Consider the following 21,618-nt stretch of genomic DNA (forward strand, 5'->3'; position numbering starts at 1 on the left):
TTTTTTTGAGTGCACTGACCACGTCGAAGGCGGTGAAGACGTGGCAGTAGTGGTGGCTGGACTTGAGGTCTTTGGTGATGTAGGCGAAGGTGGACAGGTCCTCGGGGTCCTGAGCGGCGCACGAGATGTTGCGGATCTCGTGCTCGGCGATGATGTTCTGCGGCCGAAAAGCCAGCGCAGCGACACGTTATTACTCCGCGTTCGTCTCCGGCGAGAGAAAACAAACGGCATTTATTATTCAGCGCATATTTCATGCAGCGTTCTGCTTTGGGAGCTTCTGTCCTGCGGTGATGAGAAGAAGGAGAAGATGTCGCAGGAGGCGGAAACTCCTTAAAGAGCAATAGTCTCACAACGAGGACGCTTTGCTGCAAATGTGACACACGCCACACTTTATTTGATGAGATTGGCTTTGGTGACGTATATTATAAAAAAAACAACAACTACTCAACTAGTTTCTACGATTTTGCGGCGAGCCAAGGTATATGGGTATAAGAAAATGAACATAAACACAATAAAATCCAATTAAATAAAGGGCCCATTTTCTACATTGCTCCTGAATTTCCACCCTGTAGGGTTAAAGAAGACGACAAAATAAAGCAAAAAATAATCCGAATTTTATGAAAATATGAAGGCCCCTGGTGTCTGAAGTGAGACATTAAAATTCAATTAAAACTGAATTGACTCCATAAAATTCAACTAAAAATAATTCAATTCAATGAATTCAATACCAGGGCCCTTTTTAAACATTCTCCCAATTTTCTCAGTCGACAACGCAAACGTTATGAAAAAAAATACTTCCTAAAATAAAATACAATTTCCGACCCTTTTTTGTTTTCTTAATTCCCCAGCGCTGCAAGGATTACAAAAAAAAAAACGTAATCAAATCCAATTAAAATAAACTTTGAGGCCACTCCATTTCCCCGTGAGCAATGGAAGCATGACTAAAACAAACAATTAAAATTTAAAAATAAATGAAATATCAGGGACATTTTTCAACATTGTCTCAATTTCTTAGCTTTGGAAAAAAAACCAACAACAAGAAAAAACGACTTCCTATCGTCAACCAAAGTCCGAGGGCGAGCGTTACCTTATTCGTGGCGTCGATGAACTTGACTCCCTTGTAGGACACGGAGAGGACGATGGTGGGCACTTTCTTCATCTGCTCCGTCGACTTCTTGGAGGGCGCCGGCAGAGAGCGACAGAAACGGGACCCGATCAATCATTTAGACGACACGGCCGCACGCGTTCTCCTCTTTTCGAGATTCCGATTACGATGAATATTGCAGCCCGACGGCTTGCCCGTACCCTCATCTTGGCACAGGCGTCGTGCGTGGACTCGGTGCCCCTCAGCTCCTTCACCAGCATGGAGCCCAGGTACTGTTACACACACAAATCTCATTTTTTTTTTTTTTAATCATAGAAAATGCTCGCAAACTCCCATCACATCCACATTTACATCTAATCCAGAGCAGATGGTTTGTCACATTGCAGATAAAGATTAAAAGATTACATTTTTTCATCCATTTTTTTTTTAAGACATTTAATCCACTTTGGCTTCTTCAGTTCATCTGTCCACTCGGTGGGAACGCGATGAGTTTGTTTGGAGCGTTTTTGTGGGGAGTTTGTGCTCTTTCTATCGCACCGCCAAATGCCACAAGATGGCGTCACAGCCCTGGCTTTTAGGAAAGTAGTAATTGGAGAGGATACAACTAACAACCCGGGCTGAACTGAGCTCCTCCCTGATGTACAAAGCTGGTCGTTCAGTCGCAATGTAGGAATTCCACAAACTTCCTTGCATTCACACAGAATACAAGAAATGCAAAAAGATCAATTTGTGAAGAGTAAATATGTGTGGGCTTACTGAACAGGACAAGACTGTAAGTTTGTGCAGCGCACGACCATATTTGGAACGAGGGGGCGGGGTCCGACGAGGGCACTCACGTAGGCTTCGTAGTCGCACGACTGGAAGATGAGCTTCTCGGGGTGGTGCTGCCAGTACTGAACCGGTGTGGACGAGGTGGCCTCGTTGGGCGGACGCAACGTGATGGGCTCGCACCACTCGCCCGCCTGCCGACGAGAGCCAATCAGGCGTCGGGAGATACAGACGAGAGCCTCTCGGCGGCGGCGCTCGCTCACCATGCTGACTTGGGCCATCTGCCGCTCCAGTTTGGATCGCGGCACGTCGTCGAAGTAGTTGTCGTTGCTGCGCTGCCGGCGCCGCGCGTCCGCCTGCATGATGAGGTGCTGCACGTCCAGGGAGCCGCCCGGGACCCCCGCCGCGTACGCCGCCGGGCTGAGCTGGGGGGGAGTGAGGTTGCCGCCGGGCTCCTGCGCGCAAAGCGGACAGGCGGTCGCGTCGGGCGCACCCGGCGGAAACGCTTCTGACGGGACCCGAACGCACTCACCCGGAGGGAGATGGCCCGCGGAGGCTTCTGGGGCGCGTCCTCGTGTAGGCGGTCCCCCAACGAGGCCAAGATCCGTTTCCTGTGGCCGATCAGACCGATCTTCAGAACCTGGATGAAGCACACAGAGAAACACAACAAATACAGAAAATCAGATTGTGATTGATTATTCCACAATTCTCCAAAAGCCTTTCTCCAGCATCAAATGTATATTTTTCTTTTTTTTGGGAGGAAATTTGACAATTAAAATACTTCTACTACTTTAGCAATTATTGTCTGCGAATGTAATTTAGTTGATCCTTTTTTTCTTATAAATTTCACAATTAAAGGAGTTCGTAAATTCGCACTCATTTTGCTCATTGTTTTGAAAGGGCACTTCAACAAAAGCGGATGTCAAGTGCAAAACATCTACTTTTATGTTTGCAATTTTGTTTTTGGGAGAAATCTGAGAAATTATATATACAAAAGACTATTCATAACATTTATTACCTATTCGTAGGTATTTTTATTAAAAACATTTGTTATTTTTTTTTAATCAGTAATTTAACATTTTTCCCAATTATTTAGTACGGATTTTTTCTTTTTTACACAAATTCCGTGAATGGTCTTACATTTTCCAGACGTATTTTCCAAAATCCTATTTCTCATCCCGATATAATTTTTTTATTTGACAAATTTCATGACTTGTATTCATTATTATATATTTTCCATTTCATTTCAGGCATTTCTAAAAAACAAAAACAAAAAAACAAAAAAATGAAATACGATATTTTTCTCTCGATGCAGCAAAAGCCACTCGATGTAATTTGCAAAATGTTTTGCGTTTGTCAAGACAAACATTGCGAGCGGCTCGTATGATCATCTTCATCGTCGTAGCTCGAAGATGCAAACGAGCGCCAAGTAAATCAAAGCGTTTCGCCATCCTGGCGGCATAACGCCGTCTCCAGAGTGGCGCCAACTGCTAACCCCTTGCCGCACTTGGAACTGCGCGTCGTCATCATTTCTGGCGCTTTATGAATGAATCATCTGATGGAGCATCATTAGGCCGCGCGGCCATCAAACGCACAGTGTGACTTGGCTGTTTTCGTGCTGGTTACGCCGAACGCGCATACAAACACACAGTTGGACGCCAATGAAAGGCTCCGTTGTTCACCAGGCGTCCTCCGACTGTGCCAGTTACCACATTTTCTTGTTTTTTTCTTCGGCGGGGACGTTCGCACCTCGGCGCAGCGGCAAGTGCGACGAACCTCTCGGTGTGTGTGTGTGTGCGCGCAGTTGTGTTCATTAGCCTCAACGTGAGGCCGCCAGCGTACCGATTCTCCCGAAAGGCCTGAATCACAGACACACACAAAGGCGCTTCAATAGCGACGCAGTCCGACTGAAAAACCTTGGATGCCCAATTATTGTTTTCCAGAATTTATGACGTGTTATTTACATAAAATTCAGTGTCGTCAGAGCAACGGGACCCCTGGAATGTACCTAAAATGGCGGCTTCAAACCAAAACAGCAGACTTTGTGAGTCTTTTCGGGAATGGCCTCTTGAGACTTTTTGGTGGGTCTACTCATGATAAACAGGCCTGCCAATGTTCATGTCGCCAAGTCAAACTGGTTTCAGGGGCTGAATTTTCAAAACGTTTGCTTCAAGCTCTGACATTGTGGACTAAACGGCCGCTTCAAACCAGAACGCCGGACTTTGTGTGTCTTTTCAGGCAATGGCTTCTTGAGACTTTTTCGTGGGTCTACTAATGATGTGCAGCCCCTACCAATCTTCATGTTGGTAGGCCATACTGGCTTTGGGGGCTGAATGTTCAACATTTGCGGTTCACCTCCGATCTTTACAGTTCATGTCTCCTTCAACCCAAGATGGCTGAATTCCTGTGTCTTTTCAAACATGGGTTTGTGAGACTTTTTTGCGCGTCTACTCACGATAAACAGGCCGACCAAATTTCAAGTTGCTCAGCGAAACTAGCTTTGGGAGCTGAATTTCCGAGACGTTGGGTTCAAGCGCTTCCGGAGTAAACGGCCGCTTGAGACCAAAATGGCAGACTTCCCGTGTCTTTTCAGACGTGCGTTCTTGAGACTTTTTTTGCGGGTCTACTCGTGATGGACATGCCTACCAAATTTCACGTCGCGAGGTCGAACTGCCTTTGGGAGCGGAATTTTCCTCAAAGTCGTACACGGGATACACAGTTGGAATACAAAACGCTTCACAAATGCAGCAGTCAGAAGAACATCATCTACTTTTAAGTACAGCAGACCTCAAGCAGAAGTTCACCTGTTGCCCTGGCAACACGCCGCCGCATCAGTAACCATACACACGCACGCAGAAGAATGTGTCGAGCAGCTGTTTTTGGAGGGAGGAAAGACGAGGTCGTTATCACCGAAACGCACCACGGAGGCGACGGCGCCGTCCGCGTGTAGACGGCTTCTGCCGCACGCGGCGACAACCCAGAACCAGTCGCCGCCATGTCACCCCACGTCATCCCGCACAGGCGCCGCCGTCCGCTCTTGATGTCGTTAGCGAGCAGATTTTCCATCTCCGGTTTGCCGGCTGCCGCGCTAATCTCGTTAGCGCCGGCGTTAGCGCAGATGGGAGCGGCCTTGATTAACGGATTAAGGCGCCGCAAATAACGCAAGCTCAGAGAGAGGCTGTCGACGAGCCGCGATGCCAAAGACACAAATTAATTGGAAAATATTCTCAAAACATCACAGCGGATCGCGAGTTCCATCCGTACCAAATAAGCGTCGCAATCTCCAGCTTCACCCTTTTGGTGGGCTCGCTTCTGCTCCACACCGCCGCCCCGAAGAACGAGAAGTCACGACCTCCGTGAGATCGCGCATCGACTCGCCGCCGATCGATCCCGCCGGGTCAGAGAGGCAGCAGCGTCAGGTTACCGCAAATGGACTCTGACTGGAGATCCGACTGATCCACAAAACACATCTAATCTCACGTTCGCTTCGAAGGATTTCTCACAAACTACGACGCTGTATTTGATGTGCATTTTAGTTTTGATTTCATGTTCAAGTCAAAGGGGCTTTGAAATAACCACGTTTTGTGCCATTTGCGACCAGATCATATGACAATACTCGCAGGCACATATTCTTGATCTTCTGCGAAGAACAATTAACATTAGCGCGACTTCCTGACAACTGACCCGTCCTCACGTACGGCCGACGCGCGCACACGGACAGCACAATGTCCACTGAATTGAAGCAAAAAGTGTGCCCAAAAAAATGGTTGAACTCTTTCCATTCTATTTATTTATGTCTTGACTGTGTTTTTATTTTATTTTATTTTATAAAGTACAATATGATAGATATTGCAATTTGTATCATTACAAAACAATTTTTCTGCTTCTGTCCGATAATACTACATTTTGATACCGTAAAGTAATGAATGTAAAATCATCAGCTTTACCTCATTTCACTCCTCAGCTATCGATTGTTGAACACTTCTTCACACCTGCTGAGAAATCCCCCCCCCCCCAACTCCCCCCGCCCCCCCCCCCCCCCACCTCCCCCACCCCCCGCCAACACTTGGCTAATGTTTGTGTGTGTGGAATGGATCATTTGTTTCGCCCGGCCCGTAAATCACACAAACACGGATCACCATTTATCCACACCACACATTTGGGATGGGGGGGCTGCTTGTGTGTGTGGGGGGGGGGGCTACTGGACGATAACCACACACCAACTGGTTGCCTGGCAACCAGCACAAGCTGACCGAGGGGGGTGGGGTGGGGGGTGTTGGAAGTGATAAACCTGTACAGTAGCCAATGGGGCGGCTCGGCGAGGGCGGGCGGCCAATGGCGGCGAGGCATGAAGAGGCCCGCCTACACGGCGACAGATGCATCTCCATTAATAGCAGGAGGAGTGGAACTAGACTTGTGTGTGTGTGTGTGTGTGTTAAATGCTGCAAGATCAACTTGAAAACAAGATCCCCTCACAACACACACACACACACACACACACACACACACACACACACGCGAGGATGAGAGTTGATGCTATTTTCTGGGTTACTAAAATACTTCGGAGGGGAAAGATCAAGCGTGTTTCATAATGCAGAGCATCAGCAGCGCGCACACACGTGACAGTCTAAAATCAGGTGCAATAAATATCACATCGTACGCAAGCAACTGTATGCAGACGAGCATGCAGAATGTTTAATACTGTGTCCATATTGACGACAGGGCGCGCCAACATTTGTTCAGAATCTCCCAAATGTTATAAAAAAAAAATAATAATAAATCAATAAATAAATACATATAGTATTCGGCAGTAATCGTGCGGCTAAAGATAGAACAAGCCAAAAGGCGAGCGGAGCCGTCGTGGGCCTTCTCGTGTTGCTTACTGCAGACGTCACGCAAAATGGGTCACACGCTGAGAACGCCACGCCGCTCACGTCAAGATGATTTATGCTCTCTAAGTTCCTCCGGTGTCGTGGCATCTCAAGAAGCGGAACAATTTTTAGCTAAATGCCCGATGCCCCGAATTTGCTGTTTGTACGGACGACGTCGATGCCTAAAGTGGGCTAGCCTGACTGTTAGCGTCCATGTTAAAATTGCCGGCGAAAGGGAGGAGCCAGATGTTCGTTTTCCAACAGCACAAACATACAAATCTGTTTTTGTACATGGCTAGGTTAGCCTTGTTCCGTTGGCGGTTTAACACACCGGAAACCGAGGGCTAAAGTCAACTAACCTGACTAAGTAGCAGCAACGCTAACGCTAGCAGCTAAGAAATGCACAGTGGAACCTCGGTTGACGAACTTAATTCATTGTACAACTCCGTTCGCAAAATTGAAATGTTCAAGAACGGGAGCATCGTTTCCCATTGAAATGAATGGAAATAGAACTAATCCGTGCCAGGCCCAGAACAAAGTTAGGTTTATCTCTGTAGCGGTGTGCAGTTTCAGATAATGTAGAACATAGAAATAGGTGAAAACACACATTATTCTGAAAAACTAACGCGGTGTTTCACTAGAAAATAATTAAGCAAAAAAAATAAATAAATAAAGAGGCTAAATAGATCGCTATCGCTAGGCTTTGTTGCTAGCTCATCACTTCGTCCGCCTGTGCCAGCGAGCTACCGTGAATAAACGTTTGAAAACAGTTGAACAGTTAAAAGATGAAATGCGAATGCTGTGAGCTGAAGTTAAATGTAACTGCAGATACAAATCGAAAACAAGTTTAAACTCCTGTAACATCATATGCGGAGGTTGAAGATTTCATTGAGTGATTCTTTCTTGGAGCAACCGACGGACCTCGTGTAACACGAGTGGTGCGTGCGCCACACTTGGAGGATCGCTGCGCTAGGCGGCAGAAGGTACAGAACTTCAATTTGTGAGCAAACTGAGACGAGATCGTTATTGTGTCACTATATCCTCGCTGTCGGGTGGAAACCTTGTTTGTCAAAATATGGTGAATTTCACATTTTTTCCCCACAAATCGATACGATTGCTCTGCCTCCACGTTGTCTGTTACTTGTATGCATTCGTAACACAACACAAGTGTTGAAAATGGCTCCCGTAAACGGTCTGCGAAGTGTTGTAACACTTCACCTCTTCCCTCGCTCTGCGGGAGCCGTGCAGCGTTTCGTCGCCTCAAGATTAAACGTCTCAATTTGCGCAATTCTGTTTTGTTTAAAAAAAAAACAAAAACAAAAACAAAAAAATGGATTGTTGTATCAGCCACCCAGGTAGGTTTGTGTGCAGATTCATTTCGCGCTTTTACATCGCTACGTCCGCTCATCGTCATATTTATCGCTGTAAGAAATTTGAACAAGCTCGGAAGATGATGCAAGCAAGTGGTTTGCGTACGTGATGTATTGAAGGCTTTTGTCTGGTCGGGGGGGCCAGCATGACCGCTGACTTTGATGTGACTTGCTCGCGCCGTATTAGAACGTTTTAATCACTGACCGCGTAATAAATCACTTGCGCTTTTTACGGCAAATCTGCCGCGGAAAAGTTTGGACGAGCGTCGGCCGTCTGTCAAAGTTGACACAAGGACGCTCGTTTCAGGAAGTGCCGAGCCCTTCCGTGAAAACAAACACGTGTCAGAGGGAGTGCGAGGGATGTTTGGACACGCTGAGCTCCTTCTCTAGACCCCCCCCATCCAGCCCCTTCCCCCTCTCCACACACACACACACACACAATCGCCGTAGTCAGCAGTAACAATAAGGACGCTCCAAACAACAAAGGTGTCCGCGCTCACCTTCCCGGAGAACAACTTAAACGTCGAGATGTCGTCCCGTCAGGTTGGTCCGGTGCTTCTCCTTTTCGCCGTCGCCTCTCGTTCGGCAGCTCCTCTTCTTCTTCTTCTTCGTCTTAGCTTGCGGCAGCTCGACTGCATGTCTCTGCCTGATCTCTCCCTCCCTCCCTCCCTCTATCTCTCTCCCTCTCTCTCTCTCTATCTCGCTGCACCCTCCTCCTCTCCATCTCGTCACTATGGCGACGCGGGGCAGGCGCTCAGATGGCGTCCGTCGGCTTACTACGACGCAGCGTGATTCACGATCGCCTCGTAGCGGGTGGAAATCAATGCGGCTGGTTGATTGAGAGAGGGGGGCGGGGGGGGGGGGGGGGAATGTGCCTTAAGGAGGTTAAAAAAAAAAAAAAGCACATTTGAGTCACTTGTTGCGCAAGTGACGTTCATTCCTACTTTCACATGAAAGATGAAGAACGTATGCGTCATACCTGCGTCACGTGGGACACAGGTGAGCAAGTTGTGCGTGTCATGCCCGAGAAAGTCAAACTGGAGCAGGGTTTTGGTTGGAGATAATTACAATAAATGCACATCATAAAAACACAGGGATTCGATCAAACATTCAACATGAGAGACTAAAAATACTTTCAGTTCCATTGCGCAACAAATAAACTGAAATGAAACGTTTTATTTTCACTTTTAACAGACAAGTCCCGAGTGGGAATCGCAGACGAACGCGTCACGCTACTCGGCGCTACTTTGGCTCGTGATATCAAAAGTATCACGATGAATATGAATCAATACTAGGATATAACAAACGACAATAGCAGCGGTATCTCGATACCGCGATTACGTGCAAATGGATACGTCATAATATCGCGACTATCTGTAGCTGCATGTATCGAGAGCGGCGCGGTCACTCTCGCGATACTACTACGCAGCGTACCGCGGCGCTACGTTTCCGACAATATCAACAGCGTCGTGACACAGTGATGGCATGATAGTGGCTATATCCTAATGTCTACCGCATCTATGCATCTGTAAATGAAGCGTTCGCCCTTTCTCGGTCTTGTTTTGGTTGTTTCGCAGTTCGAGGTGTCAGCAAAACAACAAATTGTACCATCATAGTCACTGTTCCACTTCAAATGTTTTTTTTTTTTTTTAAAACACAAAAAGCTTGTTTTCGCCACTTTTTAGTCAGAAAGCGGTGGGTTTTGTTTTTTTTTTGGTGGGGGGGGGGGGGGCGGTGTGAAACCAACTCATATTCTACTGCAGATTACCTAAGAATGAAAGAAAAAAAAAAAACTCGAAACAAACTCCTTTTTTTTTCTGCTGAAAGAAGAGCGGCTACTCTTTCTTCTGGCAGGCTCAGCTCCTACATTGTCACGGAACGACATTGAAATGGCGGGCAGGGGCTCCTCCGCTTTGAAAACGGCCGGCGGGGAATGAGCCAAGTGCGACAATGTCAATATTTGATCCAGTTGTACTGATAATAGCAATCAGGACGGTATGGATCATCTATCCACGAGTTCCTGATCAACGGACGGAGGCAAGCGAGAGTCGGGAGATGCGGCGGTTCGATGGCGGCGTACACCGCGACGGGTCAGGTTGGATCCCGCCGTTTATATTTAAAGGCCCGGAAGCATCCGGCAGCGGGACGCCGGACAATCTGTCCGCTTGGAGTCCTGACAGAAAAGGTGATAAGCGCACACACGCCGCTCGCTATCGCTGGCACGCGGCCGCGAGTCGAGCAGGTACGCGCACGCGCGCGCGCACAAACACACTTCAATGAACTGCTATCAAACCATATCCCGCGTCGCTACGGCAACCGGCAATCTCCATGGCAACAGGCTAGCACCGCGCCAGAGAGGAAGACTGTCCTGGCTTTACTTTTCACATATTGGTACACGCAGGCCTTTTGCCAAGAAAGCATTTTTTTAAAAACTATGATGGGTATGCGCTGGACAAGTCGACTCCTGTTTCTGACACACACACAAACAGACACAAACACACACACACACACACACACACACACACAAAGACACACACACACACACCTTCACATGCCAGGAAAGGCGAAAGAATCCACTCTCAACTAACTGGGCCGGAATGGGACACCATCTTTGTACTTCCCCCACTCCAAAATAAAAGCGCTCTTATTTTGAAGGGATGGACGCATTCTCAAAAACATCCACAAGGCGGCGCTGCCGACCTATGTCATCTTATTGTCACATTTTGAGATGAGGAGGCTAATTTGTGTAGGCGTTGTACAAATCTTGACATTTGACCTTGAAAGTAGGTGAAAAGTGAGCAACTTTGACCTCGGAGAGTGCGAATGAACGTTTGGTGCACGTTTGGTGCATCCCAGAGTGAGTCGCTGACTTGTCACAAGCTGCGCATGCGACTTCCTGTAAAAATAAAAGCTCCGCTTGAGCTCCAAAAAATGTGGCAGGTGGATGTAATAGGCGAGAAGCGCCACCTTGCGGATGTTTATAGAATGCACGCACATCTTTCCTTTGGAATTAAACCATCGCTTCCTGCTCCTGCTCGTAAGAAAAGCGCATCAATCAATCAGTCCATCGATCTATCTGTGTTCGCCTTTCAGAGTTAAGGCTTTAATTATATTGTGTGCTTGTGCACCCTCTAGTGGCCTCTTTACTGTCCTGCACTTTCACAATATTACATAAAAGCACCACACTTGACGAAATAGTTTGTATTTAAATGCACAATACGTACTCCAGCCGCATATACTTGCCAAAGGCAAGTAAGCAATTCCACGCTTGTCCTCGACGTATACGAAGCGTGTCAGCGTGCGTTGGCACTCTGCGCGTGTGTCCCACATGCATTCCGCAGATGCGCACGCGCAGCGCGTGGGCGGCATCCCTGACGCTGTGAAGCATCTTGCGGCCCACGTGCTTATATAACGAGGCGCTCTGCACCTCCTCTGGCTGATCACTTCATCAGCGCGGCCTCCACCGGGGAGAAAACGCAGCGGCGGCAGTTAGCCGTCAGCCGCACACCCCCCCCCCCCTTCCCCCCCCCCCCCCCCCCCCCCCCTCGCTGGAATGTTAAATGCATTCCAGAAGCAAAAAGACACACAAGACCAGCAGGCGTGATAATTAGACTTTGTTCTATAAATAAGCGCATCCGAGACGGAGTCGTCGTCTGATGCCAACTTGCTGGGTTGTCTATTTCGAAGGCGCTTTTGCGGACTCACGTTGATGAGCTCGATCTCCCAGATCTTCTTGACCAGCTCCATGGACGTGTAGCCGTTGACCAGGAAGGATTTGGTGTAGTCGCCCAGCTCCAGCGACTCCAGCCACTCGGCCACCGACGTCGGATTGTTGCCGTCGTAGCCGATTGGCCTCACCTGCCACGAAAGAGATGACGCTTTTTAAATGTTTTTTATTTCGATCGTCATAAGCGACATTACTGGCGGTGAGGAAGGAACTGCTGACTGCAGTCAAGCGCGGTTCTAAAATCTGCTGATCCCGAAATTCCACACTTGTTCTACAACTTTATTTGAGGCCACTTCAAGCCAGAAGAGTAAGACCATCAAACGTCATTTTGGACATACTTGGCAAATAAAGATGATTCTCATTATAGCCTCATGTACCCGTTTTATGAGAGTCAACGGTATCCTCACCCTCGGCAGGAGCCGTATGGCCTGCAGGAGGCGCTGTCGGTGGGCCGAGTTGAGGATGCCGATTTCCAGCAGGTCCTGGTCCTCCACCACGTTGCTGCCCTGCGCCACCAAACAAACACACACACGCCATTTTAGCGGTTAGTGTACTTAATACTGCGCAAACATTTTGCACTTGATACCAATATAAAGCTTAACGTCTTTCCACTTGAAAGCACTCGGCGTGAGGACAAGCGCGCCGGCTGCACTTCATTATGCAGCAGCGCGCTCGTCGGTACCCTCCAAAACTCAGCGAGTTGAGTTAGCAAAAAAAAAAAAAAAAAAAAAAGTGTTTTGTCACACGCCTCACTGCCAGTTCCTCGCTAACAGTACTTGCACATGACAAATGCTGTTCCTATTGTCTTTGTGCACCCACAAGTGCCAACTATCGGCTGGCATGTTACTTTGAATAGCACACATAACAAAGCATACGAGTTGGCCAATCAGAAGCCTGCAGAAAGTCGTTTTGGCAAAATATATATTCTTTATCCTCTGCAAAGACTGACTAATATCACTGCTGTACTGAGAAGTCGAGAGAGGAGCTGAGTCTCCAGTACGGTGTATCTGTCTTACACTGCCCCCAGGTGGCCAAGGCGCGCACACCGGAATGATCAGCACAATGTGTATTGAAGGGAAGATTGTGGAAAGAAAAAAAACACATCAATGATGTTGGTGTCCATCTTTAAAAAAAAATAGAAATCAACAAGTGTTAGGGACAAAAGCTTGGATGCATTGGAAAACAAGATGAAAATAGTAAAAAAAAAGCATCCCAGTGTCGCTAGTGGGTGAGCATCAAGCATATTGTAGCACGCCCCCTGGTGGCTGCACAGGGAGCTCAAAAGGAATTATCGTCTGACATCATTCCCACAATCGTCCTTTGTTAAAGGGCATTCATTAGTACGCATAGCGAAGAGGAAGACGTTTAAGGGGGGGGGGGGTCGACTTCGGCGGCCTTCTTTGGTATGCAACGGCCGCACCGCTCCATCAATCTCAGAAGTCATTTCCCGCCCGCGCCACCGCAGCGGAGGAGCTCGGTCGCCGCCGTCACGTCACAATAGTCGGCAAATTCCAATTCCCGCTCGGCGGCGAGAGGTCAAGACCCCAATGGAGATGGACGATATGGAAATGCGGTTCGGAGAGCAAGACAGTGATGAGCGCTTGCAATATGGTTACATTATCCCATTTTTCATGCCCTCGACTCGTTCTAATTCGTGTATTTTTATTTAACCTCACCGGACACTTCATTAGGGACGCGCCTAAGACAAAATTTGGGGGAAAAAAATAAAACCGAGCCCTACGAAAACACTTCCATTACCAACCCAGGCTAAACCTAGTTCCTCCACAACATAGTTGTTCGTCTCTCAGTCCAGATGTATGACTTCAACATACTTCCTTGACACCAATTATTACTTTCAAAGCTCCGGCGCCGTCTTGTGGCACCTACGCGCGTTCTAGAGCGAGCACAACGCAGGTTTCGAGCGCCGCCTGGCGGTCAAGCTAGCGAGATCACAAAGCCGAGGACGTACCGAACTGCTCCCAAGCGCCGCTGGAGACGTCGCAACGACGGGCTTCGCCGTGTCCTCGTGTACACCGACCACGTGTGACACGCAAGAGGACTTTCTGCAGTTGCCACGGGAACAACATTTTCCTTTCCCGTTTCAAAACTGGACTCATAAATTGCGTTTCGTGTGCACTAATTGGACGACAAGATCAATTCTCGGGAATATCAATTGGAATGAAGAGTGTCGCTCAGAGTCGCCGCGCCTGCGTCACGGCCTTCCAGCATCCGCAGGCGACAGGTGGTTTTGCGGCGTGCGCGATGTTGATGTCTTTTCAGGGGCTGTGCTACGTAAAAATAAATAAACAAATCCACCTTCGAAGAAGGCACGGGCGGCGGCGTTGTGGGAGGCGCTCGCAGCGTGGGAGCAAAGAAAAGGAAACCCGACAACTTCAAGAGATGAGGGCACATGAGGTTGCGGAAGAAAAAAAAAAAACATTTGGAAAAAAATCCCACTCACCATGAACTGGACGTTGTCGAAGCCGTTGGCCAGCAGGTGGTTCTCGTACTGGACCAGGCCGATGGAGTCCAGCCACTGGCCCACGGACTGCAGCGGGCATCGGGGACCTATGAGGGGGTGCAGGGGCAAACGCTTGAGCAGGGAGTAGCCGTCCACGCGGTAGCAGCGGCAGTCCGGCTGGGACAACTGGCACTGCCACATCATGTTGTGGCGGGCAAAGTGGCTGTCGAACGAGCCGGCCATGCCTTCCGATCGGGTGACGAATCGGGCGCTAGGCTAGAAACATGGTGAGGGCGGCGGGGGCGGCGCGGAAAGGTGCGAGGGCAGAAGTTGTATCCAGAAAAGAGCTCTCGTCCTGGGCGTAAAATCCTGCCGAGAGGGGGGCGGATGGAGGTAGCGATCCGCAGGCGCGAGGTGCCCGTGTGTGTTTGGAGCAGCTGCTCGCTCGCTCAGCTGTTGCGCTCCCTTACCTGCTCCCCCCCACCCCCCCCACCCCACCCGCCCCCACCCCCTGCGTTTGTGTGTGCGTGCGTGCAAGAGAGAGAGAGATGGAGAGAGAGCGAGAGAGAGATGGAGCTCTGCACTGGAGACTCTCTTCATCGAGGACTCCCACGTTCATCTGTATGCTTCTGCTGCCTCGTCTCTCTCTCTCTCTCTCTCTGAGCCCTCCTCTATCCTCGCTCGCTCGTCCTCTTCCTCCTCCGTCGCATCGTAGCCATCGCAACATCTCCGGGCGTCTTTGTCCTGAGCAACCCCACCCCTCCCCACCCGTCCCCACTTCCACATACACAAATTGCACATTTATTGGGGGTGGGTTCTGGTTTGTAACCATGGTAAATGTAGGATGGGGGGGGGGGGGGGCATTGCTCAAAGAGGAGCTGAATGAGCCGCACATCCATTTACATACATCGCTGTCAGGCAGAAACCTCATATGTCCAAATATGGTCAACTTCCTGTTATTCCCCCCCCACAACTCAAGACTATTGGTCTGCTCCCTCATCGTGTGTTGTTGTTAAGATGTTGCAAATGTCTTGAAACCAAATCTATTAAAAGTCTGCGTCGTAAAACCTCCGTGCGGCATCACGTCACCTCAAGACCGAAAGTCTGCATGACTTTTTTTCGATCGGCAATAAGTCAAAATAGTTTCGATGCATTTGAGTGAGACCGCTTTGTTCAAAACGGATCGCTGTAGCGCTTGGCTGCAGAGGGAACTGGTCAATCATGAATGACATTTGTGATCGAAGTCATTGATTGAATTTTTAAATTTTGGAGAAAAATGTGCACTTTTTTTTTCTTTTTTTTTTGCTTGGGCCTGATCCATTTCCCATGATGCATTGTGACAGAGCCCTAATACCTCATGTTTTTTTTTTTTAAGAATGTTAACTGTATTTCACGTCATACTGGAACTTTTTGTGTTGACGATATTAACTTTTTTATCTTTATTTTTTTTTCAAGAAAAATTTCAAGAAAAATTCAGAAATTTTCTTGAAAAGCTGAAATGTTTTTCTTTTAAACTTGCTCTCGCAGCTGATAAATGTGAACTATTTTTCATAACCTTTTTCCGAAAAAATATAGTTCCTTGACTATCCTTTTTTCTGAATCAATCAATCAGAATCAATAACCGAACTTTTTTCTGGAGAAATCTTTACTCTATTTCGTGTAATATCGCAATGTTTTTCTTGAAATATGCCAACTTTTCTCATGGAACGATATTACAAGAGAATGTCATTTTCTTTAAAAATCTGCAGGTTTGTTCCTTCTTTTTTGCAGGTTATTATGCCCTTTTCAAACAATTTCTCACCATTGCTACTGCCTGCAACTAACAGGTTCTACTCAGACAGCAACAGGACCCACCCCAAAAGTACGTGGACCACTTGAAAGTGCTAAATTCTTCTTCTGGCCAAAATAAATGACCCCGTTAACTAAATTAAAAGAGTCCTAGTTCCGAATAAGTGCGATATTATCGCATTTCTTGATGAAAAGTTGCAGGAACCGTTAGTTCTTGGTACTTGTGTGCGTATTACCTGAATCGTGTTCTTTCACGTCCAGCCCGCTGCCGATTCCCGCTCCGATGGAGCTCATGATCTTGTCGATCTGAGCAAACACGAGACAAAGCGAGTCGGAGATCAGCTGAAGTGAAACTAATCGTCGCCGACGTTAGCAATAAGATGCGTCGAGCAAACAGCAACGTGCTAACGAGCGGAACGCTCTGGAGCTAACGCCGCTAATAATGCGACACTTGGCTCCGCCACCTTCTCCCCCCCACCGGTTGTTCCCAGAACGCAGCGTGGTTCCCGGCCTCTCTCTTATCTTGCCCTCCCGCTGCGTGCAATTACACCGCACAGGTCGATTTAATTTTCGGAACTATGCTAAATTCCGTACGCAAATTCTCGGCGTCAGGGCGGCTAATGAACACGCGGTGCAAATGTGGACTTGGTTCAGCATCACCGTTAGCGCGGCTGATGGAGTCATGACAATCTTAATGCTTCTGACCTTGTAGAAAGTGTCGCAATACTTTGGAGCGATAATGATGACGCAATCCATCAATTAGCTCGTACCTCCTCCCACTCAGCTGTAAACGAGGGCGTTCTTTCCAGCTTTCCCGTTCCGCCGCCACCCGCAATCGGACTCCCGGAGTCTCGGCCGCGAGATCCAGACTCCCAAATGTTCTCCTCCTGGACAGAAAAAAAAAAAAAGTCTGTTGTCATTGAAATTTTGCGGAATTTGGTACAAAAACAGATGACAAACTGTGGCGGGTTACATGAATGATGAAATAATATGTAACTATTGCCAACTAAATCTGACTAAAATTCCCATTAGGTGTTTTTAACTTCACAGAAAAGCTACAATACACATTTGGTCGGTTGCTAGCATGTTGTCATTCAAATTTAGTAGAATTTCTTTCACGGACAAAAACGGTACTAAATTCGACTCAAAGTAACTTTAGTTGAACTGATTGTTGTTTTTGTTTCTATGTAAAACACAATCGAATTTTGCGAATGGGAAAAAAAAAAAAAAAAAAAAAAACACCTGGATGGGCGACACGGCGACCAGGTTGGAGTCGGACTTGGACAGGGACTTGGAGAGCTGCAGGTCCAGCACGTTGCGGGGCATGGACCTCATCCTGCCCAGGGTGCAGGCCCTCTCCTCGTAGCCAGGACCCTTGGGCACGCTCCCTCCCCCACGCTCGGCGACCTCGCCGTTAGCTCGCGGCTCGACCGGTCGGCGCCGGTCCCGGTTGACTCTGGTGTGGAACACGGTCCGATAGACCGCTCGGGGTTTGCCGGCGGCCTCGCGGACCGTCGACGCCGACGCGACGGCTGCGTCGAGGTCGGTGGAGGCGTGCTTGCGAGGTTCGAGTCCGTAGAGGTGGTACGGCGTTTCCGGGGTCTCGCAGGCCGGGGACGATCCGTGGAGGAGGCCCGCGAACTCCTCCGGGATGCGACTCTTGCGCCGGTCCTCTAACGGCAGCTGCGACTGGTCGTGACGGCACAACCCGTCGTCTGCACAGAAAACACAACAAGAAGAACTCCTGACTTCTTTTTATGCTTGACTGTTTGAATCCAAAGTGTCTGAAGTGGTGCACGTATGCGTGAATACAGCAGCGGCTTATTTTCTCCTTCTGAGGGGGAAACCGAAGCGCAACAATCAACGGCAACGGTTAACAATCCAATGGAATGATAGAAGAAAAAGCCATATTATTGGCAAACACTTTTGCTGTTCTTCGCTCCGTTTGATTGGCGGAAGAAAACAGGCATTTGACCGCTAACGTTGACATTGATTTAGAGCGGCGCTGTCCGACTTTTACTGAGCTCACGAAGGCGCTAATTTCACGAGAAAAAAGTAAATCATCATTTCACGGAACAGCAGCAAGCAAAAATGTTACAAACTAAAATATCACCATAACAACCCGACACCGGGTGCGCGGCTAGCGAGCGACGTGCATCCCAGCGTCATTAAAGTTTATCTGCGCGTCGCGCGCCTCCGCTCGATCGTCAACAGGTGAGCGGCTCGGTCTCCGTGGCAACAGAGAGCCGCGGCACCATTAGCGCTTTTAGCTCTCAGCCGAGTGCGATGGGAGGAGGAGGGGGGTACGGATTACAAAAACAAAACAAAAAAGTTTTTAGCTGACAGCAATCAAACCAGCGGGGGCGTGACGTGCGTTTCTCTGTGTGTGTGTGTGTGTGTGTGTGTGTGTGTGTGTGTGTGTCAGACGAAAAGCGGCTTACCTTTAAGAAGACCCAGCAGAGTGCACTCAAGAGCTAACAAACCCTGCATCTGTCTTGCTTTGCACTTTTTTTTCCAACATTGACAACACACACACACACACACACACACACGCATGCATGTGTGTCAACAGGCCACGCCATGTCGCCGCCGGCTCCACAATTAGGATTGTTGTTCGTACAAGTTGTGGTCGTCACATGACAAGCAACCACAGAAATGCACGTGGCGCGGAAATAATAAACGTGAGGAGCTCAGGACTCATTTTTCTAATGTAACATTTCTCTTCATAGCAAACCAAAACCAAGTTCTCAATTTATTCCTGGGTTTGGTATTTCCGTGTTCTGTAACCTCCTGTAATGCTGTATGTTTTATCAATGACGGAAAATCATGCCAGCGAGAGAGCACAGGTGGCGCTAATTGACACGAACGACGAGAATCCACTTCATTTGGAAGTCTCGGTGGACTCAGAAGGACGCCGGGGGGTGCACGCCTAAATGGAACGTAGCTGTAATTTACGCACTGCCATCCTTGAGAAGGAGAATCTTAATGCATGCGTACCTGGGCCGATGCACGTGGCGGCTATAAATAAAATAAATACATAAACGCATTGCAGGTGATACAAATGTTAGACAGCGCCGTGTTCGCAGTGCCTGCGCGTTATTAAAAGTAATAACCGAACTGCCGGTCAGCACCGGAGATTAAATACCGAGGCCTATTTCCTCGGAGATGCCGCGCGGGAAGTCATTATGCTAGGCCTCGGGCGCTAAGATCACACTACACTTACAAATGGCGCTCTCTCAAGACGAGGGGGCTTCAGGTTTTTGGCTTTCGTTTTTGGAGGACTATGTTGCGATTCAAGCTAGCTCTGCTCGCGACGGGTGGGTGATGTCATTAGCGGGTGTGCTTAAACTGCGGTGAGGCTCGTCGTTAGCCTGTTAGCATGATGGGAAAATGGGCAGACAATACTTCGTTCAAGTTCAAGTATAACTCTGTTTTCTTTTTTTCTTCTTTTCTCTTTTTGCCCCCCACATTTGTTCTCTGCACTTTTGAGGGATTTGCGAGCATCTGTGTCGGAGATTAGCGTCAAAGGCGCCGAGATTTGTGCTACAGCAGCGGCGCGTTCGACAAAACTGCGAGCCTCATTTGGAAACCTCCCGGCTGCGAGTCACAGAGGCGGCGCATTCATTCCGAATAAGCCGCTTGCAAAATACAATAAATCACTTTAATGACGAGCGTATACGCGATATTGTTGCGCTGAGGTCGGGGGGGGGTCTGCCGCCGGGTGCTTTCAACGGGAAGGTCGCTGTCGCGGCCGTGAAGAAGACAAAACGCTCTGACGACGAGCTTCTCGGCTCAGCTCGTTACCAGAATGATCACACGACACAGATCCTTTTCACAAAACCCTGACAGTGGATTCATGATATTTATTTAATACCAATTTATATTTGGAAGTGCGCTCGTGGCAAAGACTCTCCTAACTTCCACCAACAACCCGGGCTAAACTTAGCTCCTCAATGACATCCAAACATCTCAAACAGTCGAAATATATCACTTCAAGCTATTTTAGTACTATTTTCCCTGTACCCAGTGCTTTGGCGCCACCTTTTGGCTGCATACCAGCGTAACTGAAAGATTGCCAAACTACGATTCCGTGAATAGCCGAGGGCAGAAAAAAAAAAAAAAAAACGCGCAACTTTTAAAAACCATCATGGAAGCTCAGGGTACTGATTGTGCCTATGCAGTTCTTCTACTATGACGTAATGGATGGAGGACGGCGAGGGGGGAACATCCCCCCCACAAGGGGTCCGCTGTTACGTATGAGCCTCCGTGACGGACGCCCCGCTGCTTCGAAGGCCGCCGCCCACTCGGGTCGGGCAATTTGTCCTCCGCTTCCCTGGCATCCTTTGAATCCTCTCCGTCTTTCTTTCCCTGCTGTACCCACGTACGCACGCGGCGCACTCTTTTCTGCCCGCTTCTCAAGCCACGCGTTGCCACGGCAACGGCACAATAGGCCTTATAAATAGGAGAGAGTGAGAGAGCGAGAAGTGGAGATGAAGCCAGACAGAAAGGTTATAAAATACAGTAAAATTGGGAGGGGGGGGGGGCGCGATGATATGCATCAACAAACCGAAGGCTATTTCAGCCAATCAGAAGCCTGAAGAAAGTCATTTCTGGAAAAGGCATAATAGACGAAAAGGACATCAGGACCTCAGAACTGTGAGGCGGACGTGCTATCCACTTGCACACCGTGCCGCCCCACCAGGATGACGCAGAGAATATTAAAGGATTTGAAAAAAATAAAACTAGCTGGCCTATTGACGTAAACTTCTTCGATATTAAATTCAATCAAAACAGCCTGTAGAAATATGTCTTTTTTTGACAAGCAACTAGTAGAGATCGGATCGACGACAGAAAAAAAAAATGAATTGCTCTTTGTCATTCTTTACAATATCATTGATTAAACATTGAATGAATGAACGAATCCGTCCATCCATTTTCTGGGTCGCGGGCGTCTTCGGGCGAGAGGCGGGGGCACACCCTGAGCCGGGCGCCAATCGATCGATCCATTTAATACGGATACTTTTAGAACATGTTTGGAAATGTTTTGTTTTTCCGCTGTATTTCGAAAACCATTTGACTTCTTCTTCTCAAGTCATAAGTCGAGCGCTTTTCCGCAGATACAGTGTTCGTTGTTTTGTTTCGAGGGACGAAGAAAAATCCACCGAGCAGCCTTGGCCGCATCACCGGCGCCGTTCGGCGAACGTTCAGCCCAAGCGATCCACCGAACTCGTCGCCGTCCACGAACTCCACCGACCGCGACCATCGGAACAAACGGTCCGGCGCGGGCCGACTCGCGTCGGTCGCCTGCCGCTTCCTGCCTGCTATTAAAAACCCTCAAAGGCGAACGTGTGATCAATGCGGCTCATCTGTGACAGCGCTTTATGTTTAAAGAAAAACGAAAATAGCCCGCCGGATAAGAGATGCAATTGTTACGCTCCACTCTCGTGTGTGTGTGTGTGTGTGTGTGTTTGGTTTCAAGCACATGAAAGTCTCACAAGACCGCTGAACCACGCACGCACGTCTTTTTT

At 48.4% G+C, this 21,618-nt stretch overlaps 1 protein-coding gene across 7 annotated transcripts in view; it reads right to left on the reverse strand.

The window, feature by feature from the left end:
- The window catches only part of anks1b (ankyrin repeat and sterile alpha motif domain containing 1B), a 53,396-nt gene that overhangs the window by 3,008 nt on the left and 28,770 nt on the right, over positions 1-21,618 (reverse strand). For 3 of the 7 annotated variants that reach the window (XM_061667328.1, XM_061667332.1, XM_061667333.1), the window contains 11 exons: positions 17,333-17,805; positions 16,861-16,977; positions 16,327-16,396; positions 14,303-14,409; positions 12,249-12,347; positions 11,820-11,972; positions 2,406-2,513; positions 1,942-2,328; positions 1,306-1,377; positions 1,088-1,174; positions 20-157 (listed from right to left, as the gene is read on the reverse strand). In XM_061667328.1, the coding sequence (XP_061523312.1) occupies positions 20-157; positions 1,088-1,174; positions 1,306-1,377; positions 1,942-2,328; positions 2,406-2,513; positions 11,820-11,972; positions 12,249-12,347; positions 14,303-14,409; positions 16,327-16,396; positions 16,861-16,977; positions 17,333-17,805 (1,811 nt within the window). Of the gene's footprint in view, positions 1-19; positions 158-1,087; positions 1,175-1,305; positions 1,378-1,941; positions 2,329-2,405; positions 2,514-5,137; positions 5,218-11,819; positions 11,973-12,248; positions 12,348-14,302; positions 14,410-16,326; positions 16,397-16,860; positions 16,978-17,332; positions 17,806-21,618 lie in introns of those variants that run through there. The other 4 variants (XM_061667331.1, XM_061667330.1, XM_061667329.1 and 1 more) reach the window with 4 other exon arrangements.

The sequence above is a fragment of the Phycodurus eques genome, chromosome 22 (genome assembly GCF_024500275.1).
Source record: "Phycodurus eques isolate BA_2022a chromosome 22, UOR_Pequ_1.1, whole genome shotgun sequence".
NCBI lineage: Eukaryota > Metazoa > Chordata > Actinopteri > Syngnathiformes > Syngnathidae > Phycodurus > Phycodurus eques.